At 46.3% G+C, this 26,544-nt stretch overlaps 1 protein-coding gene across 5 annotated transcripts; it reads left to right on the top strand.

Annotated features, from left to right (window-relative positions):
* The first annotated feature begins 1,318 nt into the window (after nucleotides 1–1,318).
* LOC310657572 (shootin-1-like) lies at nucleotides 1,319–26,184 on the top strand. Of its 5 annotated transcripts, none has more exons than XM_083398450.1 (16): nucleotides 1,319–1,452; nucleotides 3,002–3,054; nucleotides 3,715–3,775; nucleotides 6,394–6,488; nucleotides 7,733–7,889; nucleotides 10,241–10,338; nucleotides 10,593–10,674; nucleotides 11,735–11,829; nucleotides 12,902–13,048; nucleotides 15,135–15,288; nucleotides 16,012–16,144; nucleotides 18,850–18,899; nucleotides 20,257–20,369; nucleotides 23,093–23,146; nucleotides 24,447–24,723; nucleotides 25,774–26,184. In XM_083398450.1, the coding sequence occupies exons 1-16, from the start codon at nucleotides 1,416–1,418 to the stop codon at nucleotides 25,911–25,913; spliced, it is 1,746 nt and encodes a 581-aa protein (XP_083254576.1). In that variant the 5' UTR covers nucleotides 1,319–1,415; the 3' UTR covers nucleotides 25,914–26,184. The 5 variants fall into 5 exon arrangements, with proteins under 5 accessions (XP_083254576.1, XP_083254575.1, XP_083254577.1 ...); XM_083398449.1 differs by having other exon boundaries at nucleotides 20,254–20,369; XM_083398451.1 differs by lacking the exon at nucleotides 23,093–23,146 and having other exon boundaries at nucleotides 20,254–20,369.
* Nucleotides 26,185–26,544: the final 360 nt, after the last annotated feature.

The raw sequence follows: 26,544 nt of genomic DNA, 5'->3' as shown, positions 1-26,544 counted from the left end.
TCCTCTCTGCCTCCCCCCTTTCCCTACAACGTGCCACTAAAATCAAAACTGCAGTGCGGTGTAGTGGTTAGAGGGTCAGACTAGGACCTGGGAGAGACGAGGGTTCGAATCCACACTCAGCCAAGAGCCCCACTGGGAGTGACCTGGGGCCAGCCACTCCCTCTCTGCCCAACCTCCCTCACAGGGTTGTTGTGAGGACGGGACAAGGAGAGAAATGCATTTCCACATTCAGCTTCTTGGCAGAATGGTGGGCGATAAATGTAATAAAATGAGAGAGAGGAGAGGGGGCTAAATCTCAGGAATCCTTAAGGCTGACCTCTTAGGGGAAGTCTAAAGAGGAAATGGCGTCTCCCTGGAGGAAATGAGACATTGCAGGGAGATAAAGGGGAGGTGTTGGGGGGCGGGTGCCCATGACAGAAGTCATAAAGAAAGGCACCCAGTTCCTGGTTTTCCTGAAACACCCAAGTTGCAACTCTGAGGCAGAAGCCATTGGCAAATGCTGCTGGATAGCAGTGCCAGACTCCTAATATTAGGGACTCCTAATATCCACAATATCCTCCTAATATTCGTGGCCCCCTGGACCAGAGTCTACCAGGCACTCCTGTCTTCCACTGCCTCCCACAGTTTGGTCAAACTCATGCTGGTAGCTTCGAGAACACTATCCAACCATCTCGTCCTCTGTCGTCCCCTTCTCCTTGTGCCCTCCATCTTTCCCAACATCAGGGTCTTTTCCAGTGAGTCTTCTCTTCTCATGAGGTGGCCAAAGTCTTGGAGCCTCAGCTTCAGGATCTGTCCTTCCAGTGAGCACTCAGGGCTGACTTCCTTCAGAATGGATAGGTTTGATCTTCTTGCAGTCCATGGGACTCTCAAGAGTCTCCTCCAGCACCATAATTCAAAAGCATCCATTCTTTGGCGATCAGCCTTCTTTATGGTCCAGCTCTCACTTCCATACATCACTACTGGGAAAACCAGAGCTTTAACTATACGGACCTTTGTCGGCGAGGTGATGTCTCTACTTTTTAAGATGCTGTCTAGGTTTGTCATTGCTTTTCTCCCAAGAAGCAGGCATCTTTTAATTTGATTGCATATGAGGCGGTAAATCGTATATCTTCTCGCCAGAGTTTCGGTGAGTGCTGAAATCTGTTGGCCTCTTGCTAGCTTCTGCAAAAGATAGCTCCCGGCTGCTGTTGCAAATGCAATTACCAGGTCAGTAAAAAGAAAAACCTAACAGATTATTTTTTTAAAAAAAAATAAGCCCTGTGGCTTCTTGTGACCCCTCTCATGCTGGAGGAGGAGGAGGAGAGGTTTCACTTCTCAATTCTCTGGGGAAGCCTAATCCCTTCCATGCAACTGTGGAGAGAAGGGGCAGAGCAGGCTGGGCAGACCTTGCCTGAGCACAGACAGTCCAGACCTGAATGGAGCCTTTGGTGGAAGATCTCAGCCAGCTGGCAGGTAAGGAAATCTGCCTGCCCCAAAAGCAGGTTGAGAGGGGAGGCATGGTAAACACTGTGGCATAGTGGTTAGAGCAGGGGTAGGCAACCTAAGGCCTATGGGCCAGATGTGGACCAATTGCCTTCTCAATCTGGCCCGCGGACGGTCCGTGAATCAGCGTGTTTTTACATGAGTAGAATGTGTCCTTTTATTTAAAAAGCATCTCTGGGTTATTTGTGGGGCATAGGAATTCGTTCATTATTTTTTTTCAAAATATAGTCCCGCCCACCACATGGTCTGAGGGACGGTGGACCAGCCCCCTGCTGAAAAAGGTTGCTGACCCCTGGGTTAGAGTGTCAGGCTGGGTCCTGGAAGACGCAGATTCAAATCCTCCCACATCCCCAAAGTTCTTAGGGTTGCTATATTTCAAGGGACGCCCATCTGACTAGGTTTCCCCAGCCACTCTGGGCAGCTTCCAGCATATATAAAAACACAGTAAAACATTAAACCTTAAAAGCTTCCCTATACAGGGCTGCCTTCAGATGTCTTCTAGTTAGACAGTTGTCTATTTCCTTGACATCTGGTGGGAGGGCGTTCCACAGGGCGGGCGCCACCACCGAGAAGGCCCTCTGCCTGGTTCCCTGTAACCTCACTTCTCGCAGTGAAGGAACCACCAGAAGATCCTTGGAGCTAGACCTCAGTGTTCAGGCTGGACGATGGGGTTGAAGACGCTCCTTCAGATCTACTGGGCAGAGGTTGTTGGCAGAGTTGCTGAGTTTATTCTGCAAAATCTCAAAAAAAGAAGAAGTTAACATCCAAGCTATTTCCGCCTGGGCAATGTTTACAAGGATCGAATTCCCCGTCTGTGTCCAGGAAATTCCGGGTGTATGGCAACCCTAACTGCAGTGGGCAAGTTATGATATGTACCTTGATGGATAGCCTAAGATGTCAAGGCAGTGAAGGAAAGAATGAAAAGAATGTTGCCGAAAGGAGGTTGTAAAGGTATAAAGTCGAGATGGCCGTGAAGAAGTGTGAAGGAATTTGCAGACACCAATAAATGAACCCGTGGCCTTACTCTTCCTCACTCTGGGATGTCGCCTTTTGCTTTGTGCAATAAGGCCTGGTTGCAATTCTGCTTGTTGCAAGACTCAATTTCCACATGTGCAAAGCTAAGGTGGGGGAATTCCTCTGTAGGAGCCCGTGCAATTTATTGACCTGCGGGCTCCACTTTGGAGGGTCCCCGCTTCAGACGCCACTTGGCCCCAAGTGTTTATGTGGTCTTAAGCATCGCAACTGAAGGAAATCCACTGTATGACTTTGGGCCAGTGACCTCCCTCACAGGGTTGTTGTGAGGACAACGTGGAGAGGGGGAGAGCGGCAAGAACTGAATGTTTCAGGAGAGAGGAGATTTCTAACTAGCGATATGACCATCAAGGACAGATGGATTGATGGGCTGATGGGAGTTGTAGTCCAGAACATCTGGAGAGTGCCAGGGTGGGAGAGGCTAGCAGAGCCTCAGTGCTGCCCCCTGGGCATTTCGTGGCGACGTTCTCTTTCTGTTCTTCTGCAGCCATTTTGGAATCTGACAGTGACTCCGATTCGGAGAAAGATGAAGACACCGAGGTATGTGGGTCCTTTCATTTTTTAAATTCATTTATAAAATATTTGTATATTTGATGCAGCTTCAAGCATAAAAATGTAAAACCATACAATAAAAAGCACATAAAGTTAATAAAAAAACAACAACCCATCAATGATCAACAAAATAAGTTTCTAGTTTTCATGGGGAGAGAATGGGAAATAGGTGTCAGGCTCAGGTTCTGGAGTGAAGCCCCAGCAAATCAAAGAAAGTCCTGTTCTCACAACCATTCACTGTGGCTTTCTAATCACTCCCACTGTTTTGCTTCAGAGGGCAGGACTCGAACCCATGCAGTCAGATGATTAGAAAGGAGAACTTTTTGACAGTAAGAGTTGTCCAACAATGGAATAGACCACCTCCTTCCTTGGAGGCTTTTAAGCCAAGGTTGGGCGGTCCTCTGTCAAGGTTGCTTTAGTTGTGATTCCTGCATAGCACAGGGTTGGACTGGATGACCTTTAGGGATCCCTTGCAGAATTCTGTGATTCTAAATTCTGAGATGGGGAAACGATTTTGAAGTCTGCATGAGCAGCTGTGCTGAGGATGGGGATGGTGGGGATGATTGCTTAGCAAAAGCAACTCTGCTGGCAGGATTGGAATGGGAAACATCAGTGACCCAGAAACATATCTTGCCTTCCATCTTCCAGGAAGCGGCTGCTTGTCAGGAAAGGGATAAAGCCAAGAAAAAGCTAGCCGAATTTGAGTATGGTAAGCATGATCTGTTGGGGTGTTAATGCTGAGAGCCCCTTATGCTCAGGTTGCATAGATGTATAAATACAACTCTAAATCCCGAAGACGCCACAGTCTCTGCTGATTCTCATTCCAAGGAAACCAAACCTGCTGAATGCCTGGAGCAGGGGTCCCCAAACTAAGGCCCGTGGGCAGGATAAGGCCCAAGGGACTCGTTTATCCAGCCCATGGCGACTTCCGCCACCCGCTGTTGCCGCCCGCTCTTACTGGCGCTGCACTGCGCGGCTTCCCACTTCCAGGTCAGAGGAGCACCAGAAATAACTTGTGCACATACACAAGCATTATTTGCGCATGCGCAAGTGTTAATTCCGGTGCACATCCGGGTCGGGGGAGGCACATGCGCACAAGCTATTTCTGGTCTCCTCCGACCCAAAAGTGCGCCGAAAATAGTGTGTACACACACATATGGGCACGCGCTCCCAGGCCCTCCGGCTCGCCGTGCGATCGGCACTGGAGACACTGGCCTGAGGCGCGGTAAGTTTGCTGACCCCTGGCCTGAAGCCTCTCGCTGCTCGGAGATTGGGGGGGTGCCTAGCTGTGTCCTGCATTTCCTGGTCCCGACTATTCACAGTGGTGAACCTCAGGATGAGAGGGGGGGATTGCACCCGTGTCCAGCATGTGGGCGTTTTGGGAACAGGGTGCAGAACCAGGTCCCAGGCATATGGGATTTGTGGGTGTGCTCAGGACACTTCTGTTGTCGGCAGCAGACAGTGGGCAGTAGCAAACCCTGAAAGGGCTTCGGGATTCCCTAGTGGGGTAATAAGAGGCAAGACTATCAGACTTTGGAAAACTGGTATTGTAGCACCCTGCTTGTGGTTAACGCTTAGCTGGAATGAAATATTCAACGCAGCAATAGAGAAATTAAAATAATAATTTATTTGTCAGACAAATAAATGATTGGCACAGTGGTATATGGTTACCAAAAGCTCTGCACACCCCAGCCCTGATGGCCAGCACTTATATTTCCTCAGCCCAGCCCCCTTGCTCCTCCTTTGGCTGCCTCTGTCCAATCAGCCTGGTTGAAATTCCTATTGGCTGTTTCCTAGAACCAATCATAAAAGATACACCCATTTCCTATTACCTTTTATGGGAGACAAAGAGCTATATTTCCTTCTATCCATAAATGGCAGACAAGTAGCCATATATCTTACATTTGCCTCGACAAGGCACCTTAATTACCAGATCACCTTTTGCCCCTGTTGCCCCTGCATTCCAAAACAAATGACTAAAACAAATGGCTCATGGTATTAAATTCTATCTAAACAGAGATCTTGGGTTCACATTCTCACACACCATCAATGAAATAAGAATCTAACATAAGAATCTAACATTTCTTACTTTCTAAATCCTTTGCATCATTACATTAAGCCAATAAATCTCATACATAACATAGATAGCTTTTTAGAAGAAAAGGCCTTTGCAAAGTAAAAAGAAGCCTCTTCATTTTACACCCCCCTTTCCCAGCCAGCTGCTTTTCCCATTAGCCCTTCCCAAAATTTATTGCCCTTTAACTTTCTCAGGATACCTTAAACCTTGGGAAAATATGGCTAGAATCTGATGGGAGGCACATGGTATTATTTTCTGTTAAACAATAAATCTTACTATTTACCAACTCTTAATTAGTGTTTTTGCAGCTTGATTGTATTCTGTAATATGTAGCGTCAGTATAACCTTTGCTCCCAGCCTGTAATTCCCTTTTACAACTTTGAGAAACTTGTCTCCTGCTACTGCTATAAATCGGGGGGGGGGGGGGCTTGTTCAGGAGAGCAGGAAGATAAACAGCTGCCAGAGTACTTAGCCAGCTGGTTTCTGCCTGGCATGAAACATACAAACATTTGCAAATATATCTTTAAGCTCATTTTAAAATACAGACCTTGATCAGATGCCTCAGTATCATTGGATCAAGTTCACCAGTTTTGTCCAATGGATTAAACAGAATAGTTTTAATGTGTAAATTAATATGATTATTTGTTTGCTTGGTTGTTGTTGTTGTTAATTGAATTTGTATACCGCCTTTCATCCGCAGATCTCAGGGTGGTTCACAACACCTGAATAGTTTTTAAAAATATGCAATTCATGGTTTCTGTTTTGAATTTGATTGTGTATTATTATTGTTATGTATTCAGTGGCCTGTGTTGGCCTGAGCTTGAGTCCGGACTAAGATTCTGAGCTCCTATCTTCTGATTCAATACATGATGTCCAATCACAGAAGATTTCAGATTTGGGCCTCTGCCATTGGCCCTTGAACTCTGAGTCGTGATTCGCAGCTTGGAAGTTTAGACAGCCAATAACGGTGGGAGTGGGAGTGGCCCAGACTTTCAGAAATGTATATAAGCGGTTGCTTTGCCCCTGTTTCCCAGTTATGTAGCTCAATAAAGGTTCTTGCTGTTATCGCTGTGTCTTGCCTACACTTCAGTTATCTTCCTTAGTGGGTCGTGCAAACCACCATTATGAAGGATGCTTTTTGGAGGGTAGGGTCATGGGCATTGAAGATGAATTTATGTCACCAAGTGGAGAAATTCTGGGGAAACTGCTCTATAGGTGATCTTCAGCCTTCCCTCTCCTTTCATTCCCAGCTTCGCAGGCTTTGCTCGCTGAGCTGTCCACCCTGGAAGCAGAGTATGAAATCGAGAAGTCGTGTCGAGAGCAGGCAGAAGCCTACGCAGCCCAGGTGAGCCAGGCGAGCTGGTGGACATGGCAAGGCGTCTAAGCTGGGAAACAGCTGTAACTCAGGAGTCTAGCCCTTGTTTTGCGTGCAGAGAATCCCTGCTCCAATCCCACATACAGCAAATGACTTTAGATACCTATTTTGTTGTTGTTTAGTCGTTTAGTCGTTTCGGACTCTTCGTGACCCCATGGACCAGAGCACTCCTGTCTTCTACTGCCTCCCGCAGTTTGGTCAAACTCATGGTGGTAGCTTCGAGAACACCGTCCAACCATCTTGTCCTCTGTCGTCCCCTTCCCCTTGTGCCCTCCATCTTTCCCAACATCAGGGTCTTCTCCAGGGAGTCTTCTCTTTTCATGAGGTGGCCAAAGTACTGGAGCCTCAGCTTCAGGATCTGTCCTTCCAGTGAGCACTCAGGGCTGATTTCCTTCAGAATGGAGAGATTGGATCTTCTTGCAGTCTGTGGGACTCTCAGGAGTCTCCTCCAGCACCAGAATTCAAAAGCATCCATTCTTCAGCGATCAGCCTTCTTTATGGTCCATCTCTCACTTCCATACATCACTACTGGGAAAACCATGGCTTTAACTATACGGACCTTTGTTGGCAAGGTGATATCTGATTTTAAGATGCTGTCTAGGTTTGTCATTGCTTTTCTCCCAAGAAGCAGGCGTCCTTTAATTTCATGACTCCTGTCACCATCTGCAGGGATCATGGAGCCGAAGAAAGTAAAATCTCTCACTGCCTCCATTTCTTCCCCTTCTATTTGCCAGGAGGTGATGGGCCCAGTGGCCATGATCTTCATTTTTTTGATGTTGAGATTCAGACCATATTTTGCGCTCTCCTCTTTGACCCTCATTAAAAAGTTCTTTAATTCCTCCTCACTTTCTGCCATCAAGGTTGTGTCATCTACATATCTGAGGTTGTTGATATTTCTTCCGGCAATCTTAATTCTGGCTTGGGATTCATCCAGCCCATATAGCATCTTTTCAACACAAAAAACAGAGACAATTTGTTGTTGACAAAAGACAGCTGGGCATAGAAAGGGCCCCATTACCTTCAGTAGCTGAGGGTCTCATCAAACCAAAATCCGGCCCTGTGTCTCCTGCAGGAGTGAGTTCCATAGTTTAAACTTTATTTTATCTGTCCCGCAAGACACCTTGATTTGCAGCCCAGTCTCTGAGCCACCCTTCCACCGCGGCTTCCATGATCATCCTGGGCTTACCTTTGCCCTTGCATCTCAACTCCTGCAGGTGAGCAGAGAGAACAAGAAGCTGAAGCGCATAAGTGCAGCTTTGCTGCCCATGCTCACCCACCTCCCAGGGGACCTCATCGACCCGGGCAACGAGGAGGAGATCCCTGCTGAGCAAGTCCTGGATCCGGTGGGCCAATACCTGGAGCAAATCAAAGGTGAGCCATGTTGTCGCTTCCGCTCTGGCTCAAAGACCACCAAGAGGAGCTGCTGCTGCTGCTGCTGCAGAATGGAAGGGAGAGGTCTGGGCAGGGACTGTGCAAAATGCACTTATCCTGCAACAGTGGAGAAGACCAACCTTGGAGGAAGAGAGGAAGGTTCCTTAAGGATAGAGAGGCAGCGTTCAAGAGATGCCTCTCATAATAATCTATAATAATACTTTATTATTTATACCCCGCCCATTTGGCTGGGTTTCCCCAGCCACTCTGGGCGGCTTCCAACAGAATATTAAAATACAATAGTCTCAGAAACATTAAAAGCTTCCCTAAACAGGGCTGCCTTCAGATGTCTTCTAAAAGTCTGGTAGTTGTTGTTCTCTTTGACATCTGGTGGGAGGGTGTTCCACAGGGTGGGCGCCACCACCGAGAAGGCCCTCTGCCTGGTTCCCTGTAACTTGGCTTCTCGCAGGGAGGGAACGCCAGAAGGCCGTCGGAGCTGGACCTCAGTGTCTGGGCTGAACGGTGGGGTGGAGATGCTCCTTCGGGTATACAGGACCTTCAGGTATACTAGATCTCACACCCCCTCCGGTGCCCAGCTGCAACACAACAGCCCTGCAGTGCTGTCTGAGGGTCTGATAGTTGCTGCCACTCCCCTCCCACTTGCTCCAGCATTGCCAGATGGGAGGGGACCTACTGTTAGAATTCCTGCTCCATGATTGGAGTCATGGGATTGTTGTCTATCACATGACATGGTATGTTTTGACTCCACAGAGTGGGAAGTGACAGAGACAGGATGTTTGTGTTCCTGTGTTCTGTGAAGTGGGACCAGTGGCGTTGCGTGGGTTGTCAGCATCTGGGGCAAGGCAAGTAATTTGCGCCCCCCCCCCGCTGCACTGTCCCTCCCCCAGATAGTCCCTCGCTCTCTCTCCGCACCGCACCGCACGCCTGGCACCCCCCCCCCCACAGTGGTCAGCGACCCAGCGCCTCAGATCGGATTTGCACAGCCAGCACTGCAGTGAGAGAGAGTGAGTGAGCCAGGTAGGGGCAGAGAGCTGCGAGTGCGAGCGCGCCCCCCCAGATGTTGCGCCCGGTGCGGCCGGCCCCCCCTGCACCCCCCACGCTACGCCACTGAGTGGGACTATTGTCCTTTGTTCTTTTTCTCTTTGCTGTCTGATGCTAGAGAGAGAGGGAGCCATGTTGCAGTGCTCTGTGTGTGTTTATATGTAAATAAAGTAGATTAGCCAAAATGCTGAGGTCTGTCACACGAACTGCAAAGACTCTGCGGATCCCTAAGTGTGCCGGTGTCTGTTGGCATCGGTCGCTATGATGTTTGGGCTGAATAAAGTTTTGAAGCTCCCGAACGATCGACCAGGAGGGAGAGAACATGCCAGTCGGGCATGTTTCTCTGCCAGTGTCCTACTCAAGTGTAGGCTGACCTCCTGACACCTACAGGGCAGTGCTCAGATCTTTCAAATTTCAGCAAATTTGGGGGGCCCCACCTCTTGCCTTCTGTTCTGCACATGGAACTGTGTGTGTGTGTTTATTCCTGCATTGCAGGGGGTTGGACTTTCAAGGCCATCCACGTTGGTGGCCCTCGCCACATCCTGTGTCAGGGAGTTCCCCTGTTTAACCACGTGATGTGTGAAGAACTTTCTTTTACCTGTCCCGACTTTCCCAACTTTCAGCTGCCAGGAGGTGAAGTCGAGGTGGACTCATATAAAAATGCTTTTTTAAAACGCGTTTTGAAAAATATACTGAATTTGCCATAAGCTGACCATCGCCATCTAGTGTCACATTTGTATAATGCACTTAAAATGTTTTATTTTCAGCTGTATGGCTGAGTCCCAAGAGTCTGTCCTGTGGTCTAGCTGCTAAGTTGGCTGTTAGGTACTGAGTTGAATAGGATCCAAAAGGCAGCAGTCTGATTGGTCCTAGAACAATAGGATTCAGAATGCAGCAGTCTGATTGGTCCTAGAACAATAGGATCCAAAAGGCAGCAGTCTGTTTGGTCCTAGAACAATAGGATTCAGAATGCAGCAGTCTGGTTGATTGGTCCTAGAACAATAGGGTCCAGAATGCAGCAGTCTGATTGGTCCACAGGAGCCACCCAATCCAACTCCAGGTGGAAGTGAATCTGCAACCTGATTGGCCTACAGGAGAATCCCGGAATTAGCCAGTCACGTGGGGCCCATTGTGTAAATAATGTATATAAAGCAGACATTCTGGGGGAACTTCCATTCCTCCTCACCACTATGAGCTGGACAAAGAGCATGAAATCCACTTTCGTCTCTCCTCTAAGGAGCCAGCTTCCCTCAAATTCACCTTTCCATTTCTCCTCCTTTTTTACCCAGACCTTCAAGCGAAGGTTTCCCTGCTGCTGGATGAAAAGAAGGAACTGGCCGTGCAAGTGACGGAGCTCCAGGGTCGGGTCCAGCAGCTCCAGGAACAGGTATTGTGGGTTACTCCATGGGCACAGCCAGGGACAGGACAGCCACCTGTCAGTGTCCGGCTCTGTCTGGCTCTGTCTAGCAGATCCGGAACGAAATGCCTCAAGAGCAGCTGTTTTAAGTTGCTTTCTTTTGAACCCCAGTCGACTCAAAGTCGAGTTTCGAAATGTTAGAATGATTGTAAAACTATTGAAATGTATATAACTGAAAATCATAAATAAAAATGAAACAGAAGCAAAATCTCCTTTGTGCAAAGGTGGAAGAAGAGCAGTTTGAGAAGAAATCCTTGCAAGCTCTGGTGGCGGAGCGTCAGAGGGCTTTGAAGAGGGTCAAACGAGGTGAGTTGTGGGGAAAGGTCACAGGAAGGGCCTATTCTTGCACCCAGAGCTCCCTCCCTTCCTGAGCTGGCATTTACTTCCTTTTCCCCACCTGGTCCAGCACCCTCTTCCCACAGCGGCCAGCCAGATGCCCATTACGGGAAACCCGCGAGCAGGATCCGAGTGCGAAAGCCACTCTCCCCTCCTGTGGTTTCCTGGTATTCAGAAGCATGGCTGCCCCCAACTGCGGAGGCAGAGCTTCCAGATGAGCTACGCATCCTGACCTCTTTGCAGGGAGATTAGACGACGTTGGCTCTTTGAACTTGCATTCATTCCCATTTGTTTGTGGGGAGGATAGAGGAAGTTGCACCCAAGCAAATTCCTGCTCTGGTCAGACCTCACCTGGAGTACTGTATCCAGTTCTGGGCACCACAGTTCAAGAAGGACACTGACAAACTGGAACGTGTCCAGAGGAGGGCAACCAAAATGGTCAAAGGCCTGGAAACAATGCCTTATGAGGAACGGCTAAGGGAGCTGGGCATGTTTAGCCTGGAGAAGAGGAGGTGAAGGGGTGATATGATAGCCATGTTCAAATATATAAAAGGATGTCACATAGAGGAGGGAGAAAGGTTGTTTTCTGCTGCTCCAGAGAAGCGGACACGGAGCAATGGATCCAAACTACAAGAAAGAAGATTCCACCTAAACATTAGGAAGAACTTCCTGACAGTAAGAGCTGTTTGACAGTGGAATTTGCTGCCAAGGAGTGTGGTGGAGTCTCCTTCTTTGGAGGTCTTTAAGCAGAGGCTTGACAACCATATGTCAGGAGTGCTCTGATGGTGTTTCCTGCTTGGCAGGGGGTTGGACTCGATGGCCCTTGTGGTCTCTTCCAACTCTATGATTCTATGATTCTATGAAATGTCACTCAAGCCAAATTAAAGTGGGAGCTAGGAAGGAGCCGCAGAGTCGACGCAGAGGGCATCTCAGCCTCTGCTCGCTCCAGGGACACACACACCTTTCCCTCCCAACCTTCCTTCATTTGATTCACAGGTGATTGATGTTTCTTCTGCCCTCTCTCTCCCAGTGTCCCGGCTACTCACTGAGGAGTACGGCAAGGTGTCCCAACAGCTGGATCTGGAGGAGGAACTGAGGCAGCAAGCAGAGACCTTTGCCTGCCAGGTAGGAATTCAAGGGACAAGCCTTTCTCCACAATAAAAGGTAAAGGGGCCCCTGACCATAAGGTCCAGTTGTGGCCGACTCTGGGGTTGCGGCGCACATCTCGCTTTATTGGCCAAGGGAGCCAGCATACAGTTTCTGGGTCATGTGGCCAGCAGGACTAAATCACTTCTGGCGAACCAGAGCAGCACATGGAAACGCTGTTTACCTTCCCACCGGAGCGGTACCTATTTATCTACTTGCACTTTGATGTGCTTTCGAACTGCTAGGTTGGCAGGAGCAGGGACCGAGCAATGGGAGCTCACCCCGTCGTGGGGATTCGAACCGCCGACCTTCTGATCGGCAAGTCCTAGGCTCTGTGGTTTAACCCACAGCACCACCCGCATCCCCTTCTCCACAATATCATGCTTTGTTTTCCTTTGGCAACCATGAGCCAACCAGATGATGCAGCAGCAAAAAAAGCTGATGCTATTCCAGGCTGCATCAACAGACGTCTAGTGTCCAGATCAAGGGAAGTCATAGTACCACTCTATTCTGCCTTGGTCAAACCACACCTGGAATCCTGTGTCCAGTTCTGGACACCACAATTAAAGAAGGATGGTGAGAAGCTGGAAGGTGTGCAGAGGAGGGCAACCAAGATGTCCCAACATTGAAAGATATATTTTTTTTTAATGATTGAATTAGCAAAAATGACCGCAACAATTACAATGCAATCTAATCAAAATCTCAAACAGGAATGGAAAATGTATAGAAGAATACATGACCAAAAGATGCTCCAACAAGAATTTATTGATATGTATAGACTGATTTCACTAAATTAAGCTAAGCTAAGCAGATATATTAAGATTGAATGTTTAATTATTAAGATACAAAATTACAATCTCAATAATAAAGTTACAAAATAATAACAAGGAAGTCACACACCGGTGGATGGAAAACACAGGGCAAGAAGTAAGAAATGGATGAAAATGTGAAAATGTGAAGTTACGAATATAATGCATATGTGTCATTATTTCATATATGCATTGCAACATTAATGACCACTGAACTCCCACCCCCTTTTCTCATGTCACAGATGCTGGTGAAGCAGAAGGAGGCCAACCGGCAGAGCATGATCCTGATGCAGAATATTGGGCCAGAGACCCAGCTTCTCCAGGCCATGGAGGAGGTGGCCAAGATGACCCGGGAACTGGAAGAAGCCCAGCAAGAGCACCAGGCTAAGGTGGGTTTGGGGCTCCACCTGCCCAAGGACCTCAGCAGAGCCTGGTTCCTGCCCTTTCAATCCATCCATCCACTTTCTTTGTTTACAAATTTATTTATTTGGGTTTCCAACTTAAATTAGTACAGAGATATAACAAACATAAATCATAAAAACAAGATTCCAAGGAATCTCTTGGATTTCCATCCTACCCTTTGTGGGTCCTATTAATTAATTAATTAATCCTTTCCTTCCGCATCTTTTATGATACTCCAAATCCTTCACTCTTCCATTATGTCCAGAATTCAGCCTTAAACTACAGGTGTTACTCCAATCCTACTAACGATTTTAACTGTTTGCAATGCTCTTTAAGATAAGTTATAAATTTTCCCCATTCCTTGTTAACATTTTGGTTTTCCTGATTTCTGATTCTTAGGGTCATTTTAGCCATTTCAGTATAGTCCATCAACTTGATCTGTCATTCTTCTCTGATAGCGACTTGATCTTCTTTCCATCTCTGGGCCAGTAACGTCCGCACAGTCGTGGTCGCATACATAAATAGTCATTTCTGTCCCTTTCGGATTTCGACACCTAGAATTCCTAAAAGGAAGGCTTCAAGCTTTTTAACAAAGGTTGTTTTAAACATTTTTTTTCAACTCATTATATATCATTTCCCAAAATCCTTTTACTGCCTTACATTTCCACCACATATGATAAAAGGTGCCTTCTTTTTCCTTACATTTCCAGCATACATTCATTTTCTGTCCAGCCTGCCTGTTTCGCAAAGGACATCAAACACCAGAGTTGCACAAACAATGCAATTAAAAAATATTAATAAATTAATTTATCTCATTTATGGATCACTTTCCGTAATCGCTTGAAGAGTGCCCAGGAAGGCGCTCCTGTCTTCTTCATTATATATCTTTAGGCTCCAGGAAAAAACATTCCTCTTCTCCCAGGCTTTGGGCTAGTTAAGCAATCTATGGCATTTTAAACTGGGGGGCGGGCAATGTTTTCGTTTGTTACCATGGTGTATATTTTTGTGTTTTTGTGTATAAATTTAATAAATAATAATGACATGACTATAACACATCTCAAAGCAATCTCATAATGCATCTTTAGAGTGCATAGATCAGTTGTATATGTAAAAACCATTAAAATAGTTGCACTTTTTAAAACAATTAAAAACCATTACACTTTTTAAAAAAATCACACACACACATAAATATATATAATTAAAACATTATTTAAAACAATTAAGAAAATCTAAAACGTGTAAAACCCTTAAGAACCCCTAAAACCAGTGCTTTTTTTCTGGGGCCGGGATGCAGGGGTACGCATACCCCTAAACATTTTGTGAATCTTCGTACTTTGGTCCATTTACTGTATTTATTTTTCCTGATTTGAACTACAAAATGGTGATTTTCTTGAGTCAAAAGGAGAGTACCCCTTAACGGTTTGTTTTTTTTAGAAAAAAAAGCACTGCCTAAAACTGTTTAAAAACAGACACACAGCCTCACAGCTAATCATATGAAGGTTGCCGAGAGCAGAATATTCCAGCCATCAAATGACTGAACAGGAAATGTTTTAAAATCACGCCTAAATGTGAATATTGAGGGAGGCAGACTCCCTTCCTCAACCTTATCGGTTTAGACTGGAATGTGGCAGGTAGTTCCAGAGGTCAATTCTGCGGCATGCGAAGGGAGGACTGCGTCTTGTCTTTCCTGAATCTCCTGCCCATCCACAGAGGTATCTGGTGACCCAGTGCTGGCCCAGGACATTTCGCTGCCTGGGCAAAACCCAACCCAACAATCATAGAATTGGAGAGTTGGAAGGGAATCCCAAAGAACATCTAGTCCACCCCCCTGCAAGCCAAGGGATGCTTTTACAGAAGTGGTGATGGGGCAGCATCCTTAGGGGGAGCTCTGTCACTGTTGCCCCTCTCAGTGTCTCAGCTTGCCTCACCTTGCCTAATGGGAGGGGGGCGAGTCCTGAGTTCAAGTGCTGCCCGGAGGGAAGCCTCTTTCTTGGTCCACGTCCCTCTGATGTCCTGGGGGAAGGGGCTTGGCTTTGGGCTCCCAGTCTGCTCACCTTGCTCCTTGCTCTCCAGGTGAAGGACCTGGAGGCTCAGCTGCTGGGGCAGCCGCAGGCGGAAGAATTCCACAGGCTCCTGGCTGCCCTGGCGGCAGCAGAGGAAGAAAAGGTCCGCCTGGGAGAGAGGCTTCGCCAAGCGGAAGAGAGGAACGCGGCTCTGGAAGAGAGAGGTATGGCATGTTCGGTTGCGTGGATTAGAAACGCAGGATCGGCTATGGTATAGATACAAGCTGTCAGAGATTCTTTAGCTGCAATGATGGCATGGCAGTGGGTCAGACTGGATGACCTTTGGAGGTGACCTCAAACTTTACTCTTCTGTCATTCTGTGATTCTACGACTTCAGAACCTCGGGATCCAAAAAAGATCAACATATTACTTAAAACTCTTTTTCCACGCAAAAAAATAGAGAAAGTGTTTAAGCCATTCCAATAATAAAGAAAAAATAACGTTAATCATTACTCTCACCTCGGTATCAGGAAATAACAGGCACAGTCACATCCATTTTTTAAAAGGAGTATTTATAAAGCGTCAACTCCTAAAGAATGCCAATGCAATGTGCAATAAAGTGATTAAGACGTCATTTTGCTTATACAACTTCCCAAGCCACTTTCCTTGTATTGCTGTCCTGAGTCATTCTGCCGTGCAGCCAGCCTCTCTCATTGTATCTTTCCAGAGGGAGATGACCCTTTATTTTCCCTTTCCAGTTCTTCAAACTGCTGCAAAAGTGCAAAACTGTTAGGAGGATTGCGGTGGGTGGGTGACATCACAAGGATTGGCCAATCAGTGCCATGCACAGCCACACACAGCCTTTTCAAGGGCTTCCACCCTGCAGAAAAACAAAACGAAGGCCACCTTCTTTGTGGGGGCCTGAAACCCTGCCTTTCTCATTGCAGTGAAATCCCTGGAAGAAGAGGCGAAGGCGACTGGGACCCCGTCTCCCAAAACATGCCCTGAGGCTCCCCTTCCTCTTCCTCCTCCTCCTCCCCCTCCCCCTCCTCTCCCTCCAGCATGCCATGTCTCAGTGGAGTAAGTATCATTTGCCATATATTAATATTATTATTAATATTATTATTGAAATGATTTTAGAATGTTGTATCATTTTACTGTTGTTAGCCGCTCTGAGCATGGTTTCGGCTGGGGAGGGCGGGATATAAATAAAAATTTATTATCATTATCATTATTATTATTATTCATAAACTTTATATGCTGCTTGAATATAATAAAAACCATCAAAGCGGTTGAAATGGAGAGCCAAGCCATAAGCTTATCAGTAAACACAGATAAAAGTTCTAAACACTTGAAAACTTTTTTTTGTTTTTTGGTAAATCGTTTTTATTAATTTTCCAATAAAAAACATCCAATTGGCATATCAAATCATAATCTAATTAAAATAAAAAATTAAAATAAAAAAAGACCAAATTATCATCCAAATTATAATTATTAATTTTGGGGGGCTTCCCATAGTCTGGGGGACGCGGGTGGAGCTGTGGGTAAAAGCCTCAGTGCCTAGGACTTGCCTATTGAAAGGTTGGCAGTCGAATCCCCGCGGCGGGGTGCGCTCCCGTCGCTCGGTCCCAGCGCCTGCCAACCTAGCAGTTCAAAAGCACCCCCGGGTGCAAGTAGATAAATAGGGACCGCTTACTAGCAGGAAGGTAAACGGCGTTTCCGTGTGTGGCTCTGGCTCGCCAGAGCAGCGATGTCACGCTGGCCACGTGACCCGGATGTGTCTCCGGACAGCGCTGGCCCCCGGCCTCTTAAGTGAGATGGGCGCACAACCCTAGAGTCGGACACAACTGGCCCGTACGGGCAGGGGTACTTTTACCTTTACCTTTACCTTTACCCATAGTCTGGACCTTGAAGCATAGCTCCAAATCTCAATCCTACCTCTCCGTGTCGTTTCCATATTTTCCACATCTCAGTTTTAACGCTTTAAAGTTCTCCTTCTCTGGCTCTGCGATTCTCAATCATGTCAGACATCATATATCCTTTCAGCCATCAAATACAGCTTTATTTGTATATATATATCTTTTTTCAACTGTCTTTTTGCCAGCGCAGCTTCCTGTGGCTCCATTCCAGTCCAGGCTGATGAGATGAGCCCATCCAGACATGCAGAATTTCGAGCTGTGCTTTAATTGCAAACACTTGAAAACAATTAAAGCACAGGTCGAAATTCTGCATGTCTGGACAGGCTCATTTCAACAAAGAGGCCACCCGAGGGTCATCTAGTCCAACCCGCTGCAAGGCGGGAATCCCACCTTAAGCATCCACCACTAGGGCTGCCATATGTCTGGGTTTTCCTGGACATGTCTGGGAATCGCTCAGAAAATTGGCATCCGGGAGGATTTTTGCTGAACTGGCAAAATGTCCTGGAAAACATGGACGTCTTAAAAAATCATTTTAAAAATCAAAGAAAAGCCCCAAATGATATTTTTGGGGGGGAGAGAGAGATGTTCCCCAAAAGACAAGTTCAACAACTCTGCCCGGATTTTATTTATAAAATTTTATTATTATGGCCAAGGCACAGTCTGACCCCCTCCTTCTGTAATCCTCATAGAACTCTAGCCCAATGGTTGCCATTAATTTGATTCTGAATTGATTTTTGAATGAATTGATTTTAGAATGCTGTGTTGTTAGCCGCTCTGAGCCCGGCTTCGGCTGGGGAGCGCGGGATATAAATAAAAAATTATTATTATTATTATTATTATTATTATTATTATTATTATTATTTTCACTTTGGGGAATATGGCAACCCTATCCATGCCAGGTGGCCAGCAGATGGCGGAGTGGGGAGACCAACAGCATCAGAGTTCTACCTCTATTACGGGGGTTGGACTAGATGGCCCCTGGGTGTCCCTTTCAACTCTCCAATCATGCAATTCCATGATTCCACAGTGGGAAGCAGCGATTCTTCTGAATCTCAGTTGCTGGAAACTACGGGACAGGAGAGTCCTGCTCTCGTGCTCATGTTCTGGTTTCCCATAGTGGGCACCTGGTTGGTGTTGTAAACAAAGTCTGCCCTTTCCCCCTTATCCACAAGCCCAAATAGAGTCCTTACGTGGGTTCCCTATTGGTAGGAGAAAATAACAGAGGCCAACCAGTGAATATTGAGAAGCAAAGCAGCTAGTAAGCCTGATCTTTATTGATTTGTTGCAACAGGGTCCTCACTCACCACACGCAGGAGGAACCCAGAACCAAGGTGTGAAGTCCCTTATATAGACTTTTGAAATTGGCACCCTGTAGATCAAGACCACCCCCCAAACACACCATACCTACATCACAGAAAGGGCGGTCTACAGCAGAAATCTGAGTGCTTTGTTCACCTTCTGTCTGCAAGGTCACCTGTTTAATGGTCACTTGATTGGATTGCCTGGGGAGCCTGGCCAGTCTTTTGTAATGATAGATAATTCCTGAGCCAGGGTTAGGCTCACACCCTATTCATATCTTAAATGTGCCCTTAAGACAGGATTTGTGAGGAAAGAGAGGTTAATTGAGGTCAGTTTGGGAATCAAAAATGGTTTCAGGTCGGTCTACCTGTGCTGATCTATGTACGTGCTTGGTTGGTACACTTATGAACATTTAACATATAACTAAGACCTCACAATTCCTATCACATTGGCCACGGTAAGACCAGGATGCTGGGTGACACAGACTATGGGCCTGATCCTGCAGGGCTCTTCTGATGTACCTGGACCGGTCTTGACTTTTCTTCTTCCGTTCTTCCATCTCTTCAGCCCCCTGATGGCCCTCAGGCAGAGGAAAGGAAGGCAGCAAGCGAAATGTGGTAAGCAGATCTGGGAGGGAGGGAGGTTTCGGGGTGCGCCCCCCTCAATCACTGCAGGGCAGTGACCCCGTAGCCAGAAGGCATCTGGATGCGACCAAGGAAACGGATTGAGGTTGAATCCTGACAAGACAGAAGTACTGTTTTGGGAGGACAGGGGGCGGGTGGGTGTGGGGGACTCTCTGGTCCTGAATGGGGTAACTGTGCCCCTGAAGGACCAGGTGCGCAGCCTGGGAGTCATTTTGGACTCACAGCTGTCCATGGAGGCACAGGTCAATTCTGTATCCAGGGCAGCTGTCTCCCAGCTCCATCTGGTACGCAGGATGAGACCCTCCCTGCCTGCGGACTGTCTCGCCAGAGTGGTGCATGCTCTGGTTATCTCCCACTTGGACTACTGCAATGCGCTCTACGTGGGGCTACCTTTGAAGGTGAAACGGAAACTGCAACTAATCCAGAATGCAACAGCCAGACTGGTGACTGGGAGCAGCCACCGAGACCACATAACACTGGTCTTGAAAGACCTACATTGGCTCTCAGTACATTTCTGAGCACAATTCAAAGTGTTGGTGCTGACCTTTAAAGCCCTAAACGGCCTCGGTCCAGTAGACCTGAAGGAGCCCCCATCGTTCTGCCCAGATGGATGGAATTGCCAGAAGGCCTCAGAGCTAGACCTCAGTGTCTGGGCTGAACGGTGGGGGGTGGAGACGCTCCTTCATGTATATTCTAAAGAGAGACCGGACGGCCAACTATCAGGGCTATGTTTCCCCCATTGCAGGGGGTTGGGTTCCTTCCGACTCTACAATCACAGATTCTAAGCCAACCCCTCCAGCTTGCGGTAAAGGTAAAGGGACCCCTGACCTTTAGGTCCAGTCACAGACAACTCTGGGGTTGCGGTGCTCATCCCGCTTTACTGGCCGAGGGAGCCGGTGTACAGCTTCCGGGTCATGTGGCCAGCATGCCTAAGCCACTTCTGGTGAACCAGAGCAGCGCACGGAAACGCCGTTTACCTTCCCGCCGGAGTGGTACCTATTTATCTACTTGCACTTTGACGTGCTTTCAAACTGCTAGGTTGGCAGGAACAGGGACCGAGCAACGGGAGCTCACCCCATCGCTGGGATTTGAACGGCTGATAGGCAAGTTCTAGGCTCTGTGGTTTAACCCACAGCACCACCCGCATCCCCCTGCTTGCGGTACAAGTCTCATACTGGTGGTGGAGAAGGAGGCTCTTTGAAGGAGGCCCTTTCGCATGCATCCAGGCCCCCTGGGAAGGGGAAAAGCCAATATTGCTGGGGGGGTTTTACCCTTCACCCCATGAAAAATAAAAATCCCTACAAATGTCCCTTTTCCCTCTGGGCAGCAGCAAACTCCTGCACGGACGATGTGAAATCGAAAGCGGTGGAAGAAATGATGGCCAGGATCAAAAGCGGGGTGGTCCTGAGGCCAGCCAGAAAGGACGCTGGGGACTTCTCCAAGGTAAAGAAGCAGAGTGGGAGCGCAGAACATAAAAACCTGCCTTATCCAGAGTCACTGGCGCATCTAGCTCAATGCTGTCTACCCAGACTGGCAGCCCCAATCCCAGGTTTTGGGCAGGGGACATTCCCCATCTGGAGACGCCAGGGATGGAGCCTGGGTCCTTCTGCAAGCAGGGCAGGTGCTCTGCCGCTGAGGATTGTGGGAAGCTTCCGTATAGGGAACGAGACCCACTGGTTCATCTTGCTTGGTATTGTCCACTCTGACTGGCAGCCTCTTGTAGCCCTGCCTGGAGATGATGATGATGGTGATTTTATTTATTTCATTTCTATACTGCTTTATATTTTTCAAGAAAAATCTCAGAACACTTCACAGCACATCAGAACATCAATAAAACATCAATACAACAATCTGAAGAAAGTCAAATACAGTGGTACCTCGGGTTACATACGCTTCAGGTTACAGACTCCGCTAACCCAGAAATAATACCTCGGGTTAAGAACTTTGCTTCAGGATGAGAACAGAAACCGTGCTCCAGTGGCGCAGCAGCAGCGGGAGGTCCCATTAGCTAAAGTGGTACTTCAGGTTAAGAACAGTTTCAGGTTAAGAACGGACCTCCGGAACGAATTAAGTACGTAACCAGAGGTACCACTGTATAGAATTTACAGTCAAAGCAACATAATTAACAGGAAACTAAAATATTATCTTAAAGATTTCAAAATAAAACATGACAAAAGAGGTCCACAACCGAATATGTATTTAACACAAAGTTAACAAAAAATTAAACGTTTTTCCAAAAAACAAAACATTAAAACATTCATAAGTGAAGTCACATTTAAAATGCACATTTACAACAGCATTTTTTAAATCAGGGATGGTGCCTTCTGCCTTCAGAGCAGGTGTTCCACTTCTAAGCTGCAACCCTGCGCTCAGCAAAGCAAAGTCTCCTTTCTCTAGCGGTGGCAACATCCCTCCTCAAAACCGCTGGCTTCTTTCCTGTAAATCTCGCCACAAGGGGATGCCTGTGTGGGAATGTTCAGGGTGGCAGGAGAGGATATATTGTTTATTAATATCCTTCCTAACTTGCACTAGCAAGTTCCTTTACTTAGCAGAGTTTACATTCCCTCTTTTTATATGCACAGCAGATAGCTGGCTGCAGGCTCGTGTGAGCCTCTCACTCATAGCTGTCAACTTTCAGATTTGAAAATAAGGAGCCTCACCTGTCCCAGGGACAGTCTATGGGATATCTAACAATCTGGGATAGCAGCGGGAAACGGCGCTGGAATAAGGGAATTTTCTGCAAAAAAGGGAAGGTTGATAGCTATACTCTCACTATTATACAATTCAATCTCAGACTGAATTGTACGTACCTGGTAAATTCCCTTGAATCCCTCTTAAAAGAATAAAGACGCCACAATCTTATTCAAAGTCAATAAAAGAAGTTTACTCACATCAGTTCACAGTTGGATCCCTGAAGGCAGACTTAGTTACAATATGTACATGTGGATCTACCCCATACGGGGGAATAATCCCAGTGCTTCTGCTAGCTGAGAGCTAGCAGAGCAGTCCTAGCTAGAAGCTGGTCAAACGAAGAAGGAAGTCAAAAAGAGAGAGGTGTGCTGCGTGACTCGTCCTTTTGTTACCTGGGGAGGTAAGGCCACGCCCACCTTCTGTCACAGGCAAAAGGAAGGATGCTCCAGCCAGGAGGAACAGGAAGTTTTGACTGGCTGGACCAAACATTCCCTCGCATGTCCACTCTAGGAAAACATGGAATGTTGTACTTGACTGCCTCTCATGGATCACATCCCACAGCCCGTGATTCTTCTCCTCTTTCTCCTCACAATGGCCCTGCCAGGTAGGCTAGGCTGAGAGGAGACAGCGATAAATAAGTTGGAGTTCTTGTTATTAAATATACCCAAAAAAAGCACACCAAGAACTCAGACCAATATAAGTTTCAGTAGTCAGAGTGGTCCCTACTCGCAAATCAATAGTCAATTGTAACAAAAACTAATCCATTCAAAAGTATGTATTCTGACGAGGATTACAAACCCAAATAGAGAGTACAAACTCAAACAGAGATTACAAACTCATAAGGATATGTATAACACAATAATTTGTTACAGAATTAGAGATAAGAGTTTATGAGTAGAGATAAGTTCATAGTCAGATTCGACGTGAAGGTCTGAGTTTCAATCATTGAGAAGAAGTCAGAAGTCAATTATGGATCAGAAACCAGGACAGGGCCCTGTTTCGATGTATTCACCTTCATCAGCTGGAAGTATCAAATATTATATGAAAATGCATTAAAATTCTAAATTATCATAAATTATAAAACAGTATTATACAACATTTGGTTCCTTACCTAATTTTTAAGGGGTCGTGTAAGTTTGAAGAATTCGTACAAATATATCCTGTTATTTTCTACATTTCTCAGAGATAACAACTGAAAATAATGAATATTAATAACGATTACATGTGTTGAATCAAATTAAAGATTCTAAGGCAGCATATAATCATATGATTCCTCACCTAAGTGTGAGAGGAGACAGCGGCTGGCCCAAGTCCACCCTGTCAGCTTCCTTGCTGAGTGAGGACCTGAACCCTGGTCGCCCCTGTCCTCAAGGGACACTCTAACCACTACTCCACACTACCTCTCTCCTTGGAGGAGGAGATGGGAGCAGGTTCCTTCCTAATGGGCTCCCCATCCGTGTCTTCTCCACCTGCAGGCAGCCGCCGTGAGCAAGCGCCGAAGCACCACGATGGAGCTGCAAGGTCTCCTGGTAAGAATCGTCTGTGTGTATGGATAATAATAATAATAATAATAATAATAATAATAATGGATGGGGTCCAGCACCACAGCAGCAATGCTGGCGTGGGGGGGGCGCTTGGGTCATTTATTAATTAACCAAATACATTTGGCCGTTGCTTTGCTCTTTATTAACAGCAACAAAGAGCAAACATAGAAAAGGGAGGGGGACAGAGACAAAGAATCAAAAATCCAAACCATAAAGCATCAAAGGCTGGAAGGAATAATAATAATAATAATAATAATAATAATAATAATAATAATAATAATTAATTGTACCCCCACCCATCTGACTGGGTTGCCCCAGTCACTCTGGGCAGCTTCCAACAAAGTATAAAACCACAATAAAACATCACACATTAAAAACTTCCCCATTCAGGGCTGCCTTCAGATATCTTCAAAAAGTCAGATAGCGGACCAGCGGAACTACTGAGAAGGCAGTTCATCAAGTATTTACTAATACAAGGATATATAAAAAAAATAGAAGTATTTGTTACCTGTAAGTTCCATTATTGCTGAGAATAAGAGCGATATATAGTCTTAAATGAGCCAGACGTTTGCATATACCAATGGCAGCAAGTGACCATGTGCCTCAATATTTGTATAAGAAATAAAATCAGGCCCTATGTGAAGAGAAGTGGTCATTGGAGCTCTGCGCTTTGGAAACTTTTCGTAAGGGTCATTTGACAGTGGGACGTGGTGGCCTCTCCTTCCTTGGAGGTTTTTAAGCAGCGGTTAACTCTACAATTCTATGGTTCTAACAGCACCCTGGTGCATTTAATTCCGACCTTCTCGCCTTTTTTTGTAAATTAATTTTTCATTCGTTTTTCATTGATAACAATCCAATGGAGGCCACACTAATACAATGCCAAATCACAATACAGTGGTGCCCCGCAAGACGAAATTAATTCGTTCTGCGAGTTTTTTCGTTCTCCAAGTTTTTTTGTCTTGCGAAGCACCAATGTGTATTGACGGTTTCCCATAGGAATGCATTGGCGGTTTAGAAAAAAAAGGCGCAAGACGTTTCGTCTTGTGAAGCAAGCCCATAGGGAAATCCGTCTTGCGAAGCAACTCAGAAAACGAAAAACTCTTTCGTCTTGCGAGTTTTTCGTCTTCCGAGGCATTCGTCTTGCGGGGCACCACTGTACAATCAAAAGAGCCAATTAAACAGTTCCAAATTAAACATTTTTGGATAACTTCCCATGTTCCGGCTATCAGGAGTTGATGTTCCTTGATCCGGCGCCAGTTCTTTTAATTAATTCCGACCTTCTCAGGCCCAGAGCGGCACCAGGAGTCTGCGGCGGAGATCAAGCCGACGACGTCAAGGCAGCCAGAAGAAGCTCACAGACAACCAGCTGGAGTCCATCCTGCAGAGACGTCGCCGGATGGTTGACTGCCCAGCACAGGGCCAAGTCCCACAACTGCAACCTGTCGTGTCCACAAAACACATCACGTCCGTTGGAGTTCGGGAGGCCCGGGCGGGTGTCCTCTCTGCTACAGACCCACATCCTTCCACAAAGAGCTCTGGGGATCTTGGCAAAACTCCAACAGGTGGGCAAGCTTCTTGCTGAAACCGGGGTGGAATCTAGACACATATTTTAAAAAGTGAAAATACTTTTTTTAAAAAAACAACCCGTTTTGAAAAATATATCAAATTTTCCATGGCTCACCGTCGCCATCTAGTGTTGCATTTGTATAATGCACTTTACAACATATTTTAAATGTTTTATTTGCAGCTTTAGAGCTGAGTCCTGGCTGCCCTCATCAGCCAGGAAGGAACAAGGAGCCTGGTTCCCAGCAAAATAGCCGTCCCTGGCTCCTCCTTACTTTTGCCAGTTGTTGGTGAAAGGTATCAAGATGCTGTGAGTCGCCAGAGGGACTTAGCACTGCCAGATTACCAAATAGGTATCGGTCTATAGGCACCGCAGCAGTGGATCAAAATGATATTGATTTGATCTTGCAAGAAAATTACAGAAATGTATTAGGAGATAATTTGCAAGGGGGGCCCTGAGATTTTGACTGCCTAGGGGCCTCCACAGGGTTCAATCCATCACATTAGAAACAAATGGTTAACATGTGATAAGTAAGACAGCCTGCGGTCAACATGTATGTAATCGGGACAATCTTGCAATAAAAATATAGTGCTTATACATCAATAAATTTATATGGGGGGCAGCTTTTGGCCATATTTGCACAATGAGTAACATAGGAAGTGGGATGATATTTTGTTATTAAGGTAGATGTGATACGCCAGGGGTCAGCAAACTTTTTCAGCAGGGGGCCAGTCTGCTGTCCCTCAGACCTTGTGGGGGGCCGGACTATATCTTGGCGGGGGGGGAATGAACAAATTCCTATGCTCCACAAATAACCCAGAGATGCATTTTAAATAAAAGGACACATTCTACTCATGTAAAAACACGCTGATTCCTGGACAGTCCACAGGCCGGATTGAGAAGGCGATTGGGCTGGATCCGACCTATTTCACCAATTTTGCCCAGATCATTTTATTTAAAAGATCCTGGGACTTTAAGTATTAAGGAACCAGTCTTTTGGTTGTTTTTTTAATCTCTCACAATGACCAACATCTCTTTGTTCTCTAAGGTGACCCTGGCAACCTGGAAGCTACGATCCCACCATGTTCAGAGGAAGAGCCTGCCCTTGCTCAGTCGCAGCTCAGAGTAGCGCCCCTTCAGATGAGCAGAAGGATCGCGCTTGCGTCAGGGAGTCGAGATCCCCCCTGAAGCAGCCTGAAACTATATTATGAAGCTGCCTGTAGTGCTTGGATTTGAGACTGGATTCAATTAGAAAAAACAGATTTGCTAAACCTTGAAGGACATGGTAATAGATTTGGATAGCATGCGTACTTGTGGTAAAACAAAGAGAAAGTGTGCAAAGGATTCTGTAACCATATAATTAGGAGATCATTTCTAACAGTCTGGGAAAGATATAAAGATTTACTAGAACAGAAAACTCTGTTGTGGTTGTCGCCAATAGAAGCAATATCAATAAATAATAATAATAATAAAAGAAAATGGTTTACATATAGAGATATTTCAACAGAAAAGGAAGGGACATTAAAACTGAAAGATTTTGAAGAGATTTGAGAAAACGTTAATGATTGGTTGCAGTACAGTGGTACCTCGGGTTACAGACGCTTCATGTTACACGTTTTCGGTTTGCGCACCACGCCAAACCCGGAAGTACCGGAATGGGTTACTTCCAGGTTTTGGAGCTCGTTCATGCGCAAAAGCACAAAATCACAACCAGCACGTGCACAGACGTGGCACTGTAGGTTGCGAATGCTGCGGGTTGCGAACATGCCTCCCACACGGATCACGTTCGCAACCCGAGGTTCCACTGTACTTTCAATTA

This window comes from Podarcis tiliguerta (genome assembly GCF_965153285.1).
Source record: "Podarcis tiliguerta genome assembly, chromosome: 9".
Classification (NCBI taxonomy): Eukaryota; Metazoa; Chordata; class Lepidosauria; order Squamata; family Lacertidae; genus Podarcis; species Podarcis tiliguerta.
This window is presented reverse-complemented; position numbering and strand designations above follow the sequence as displayed.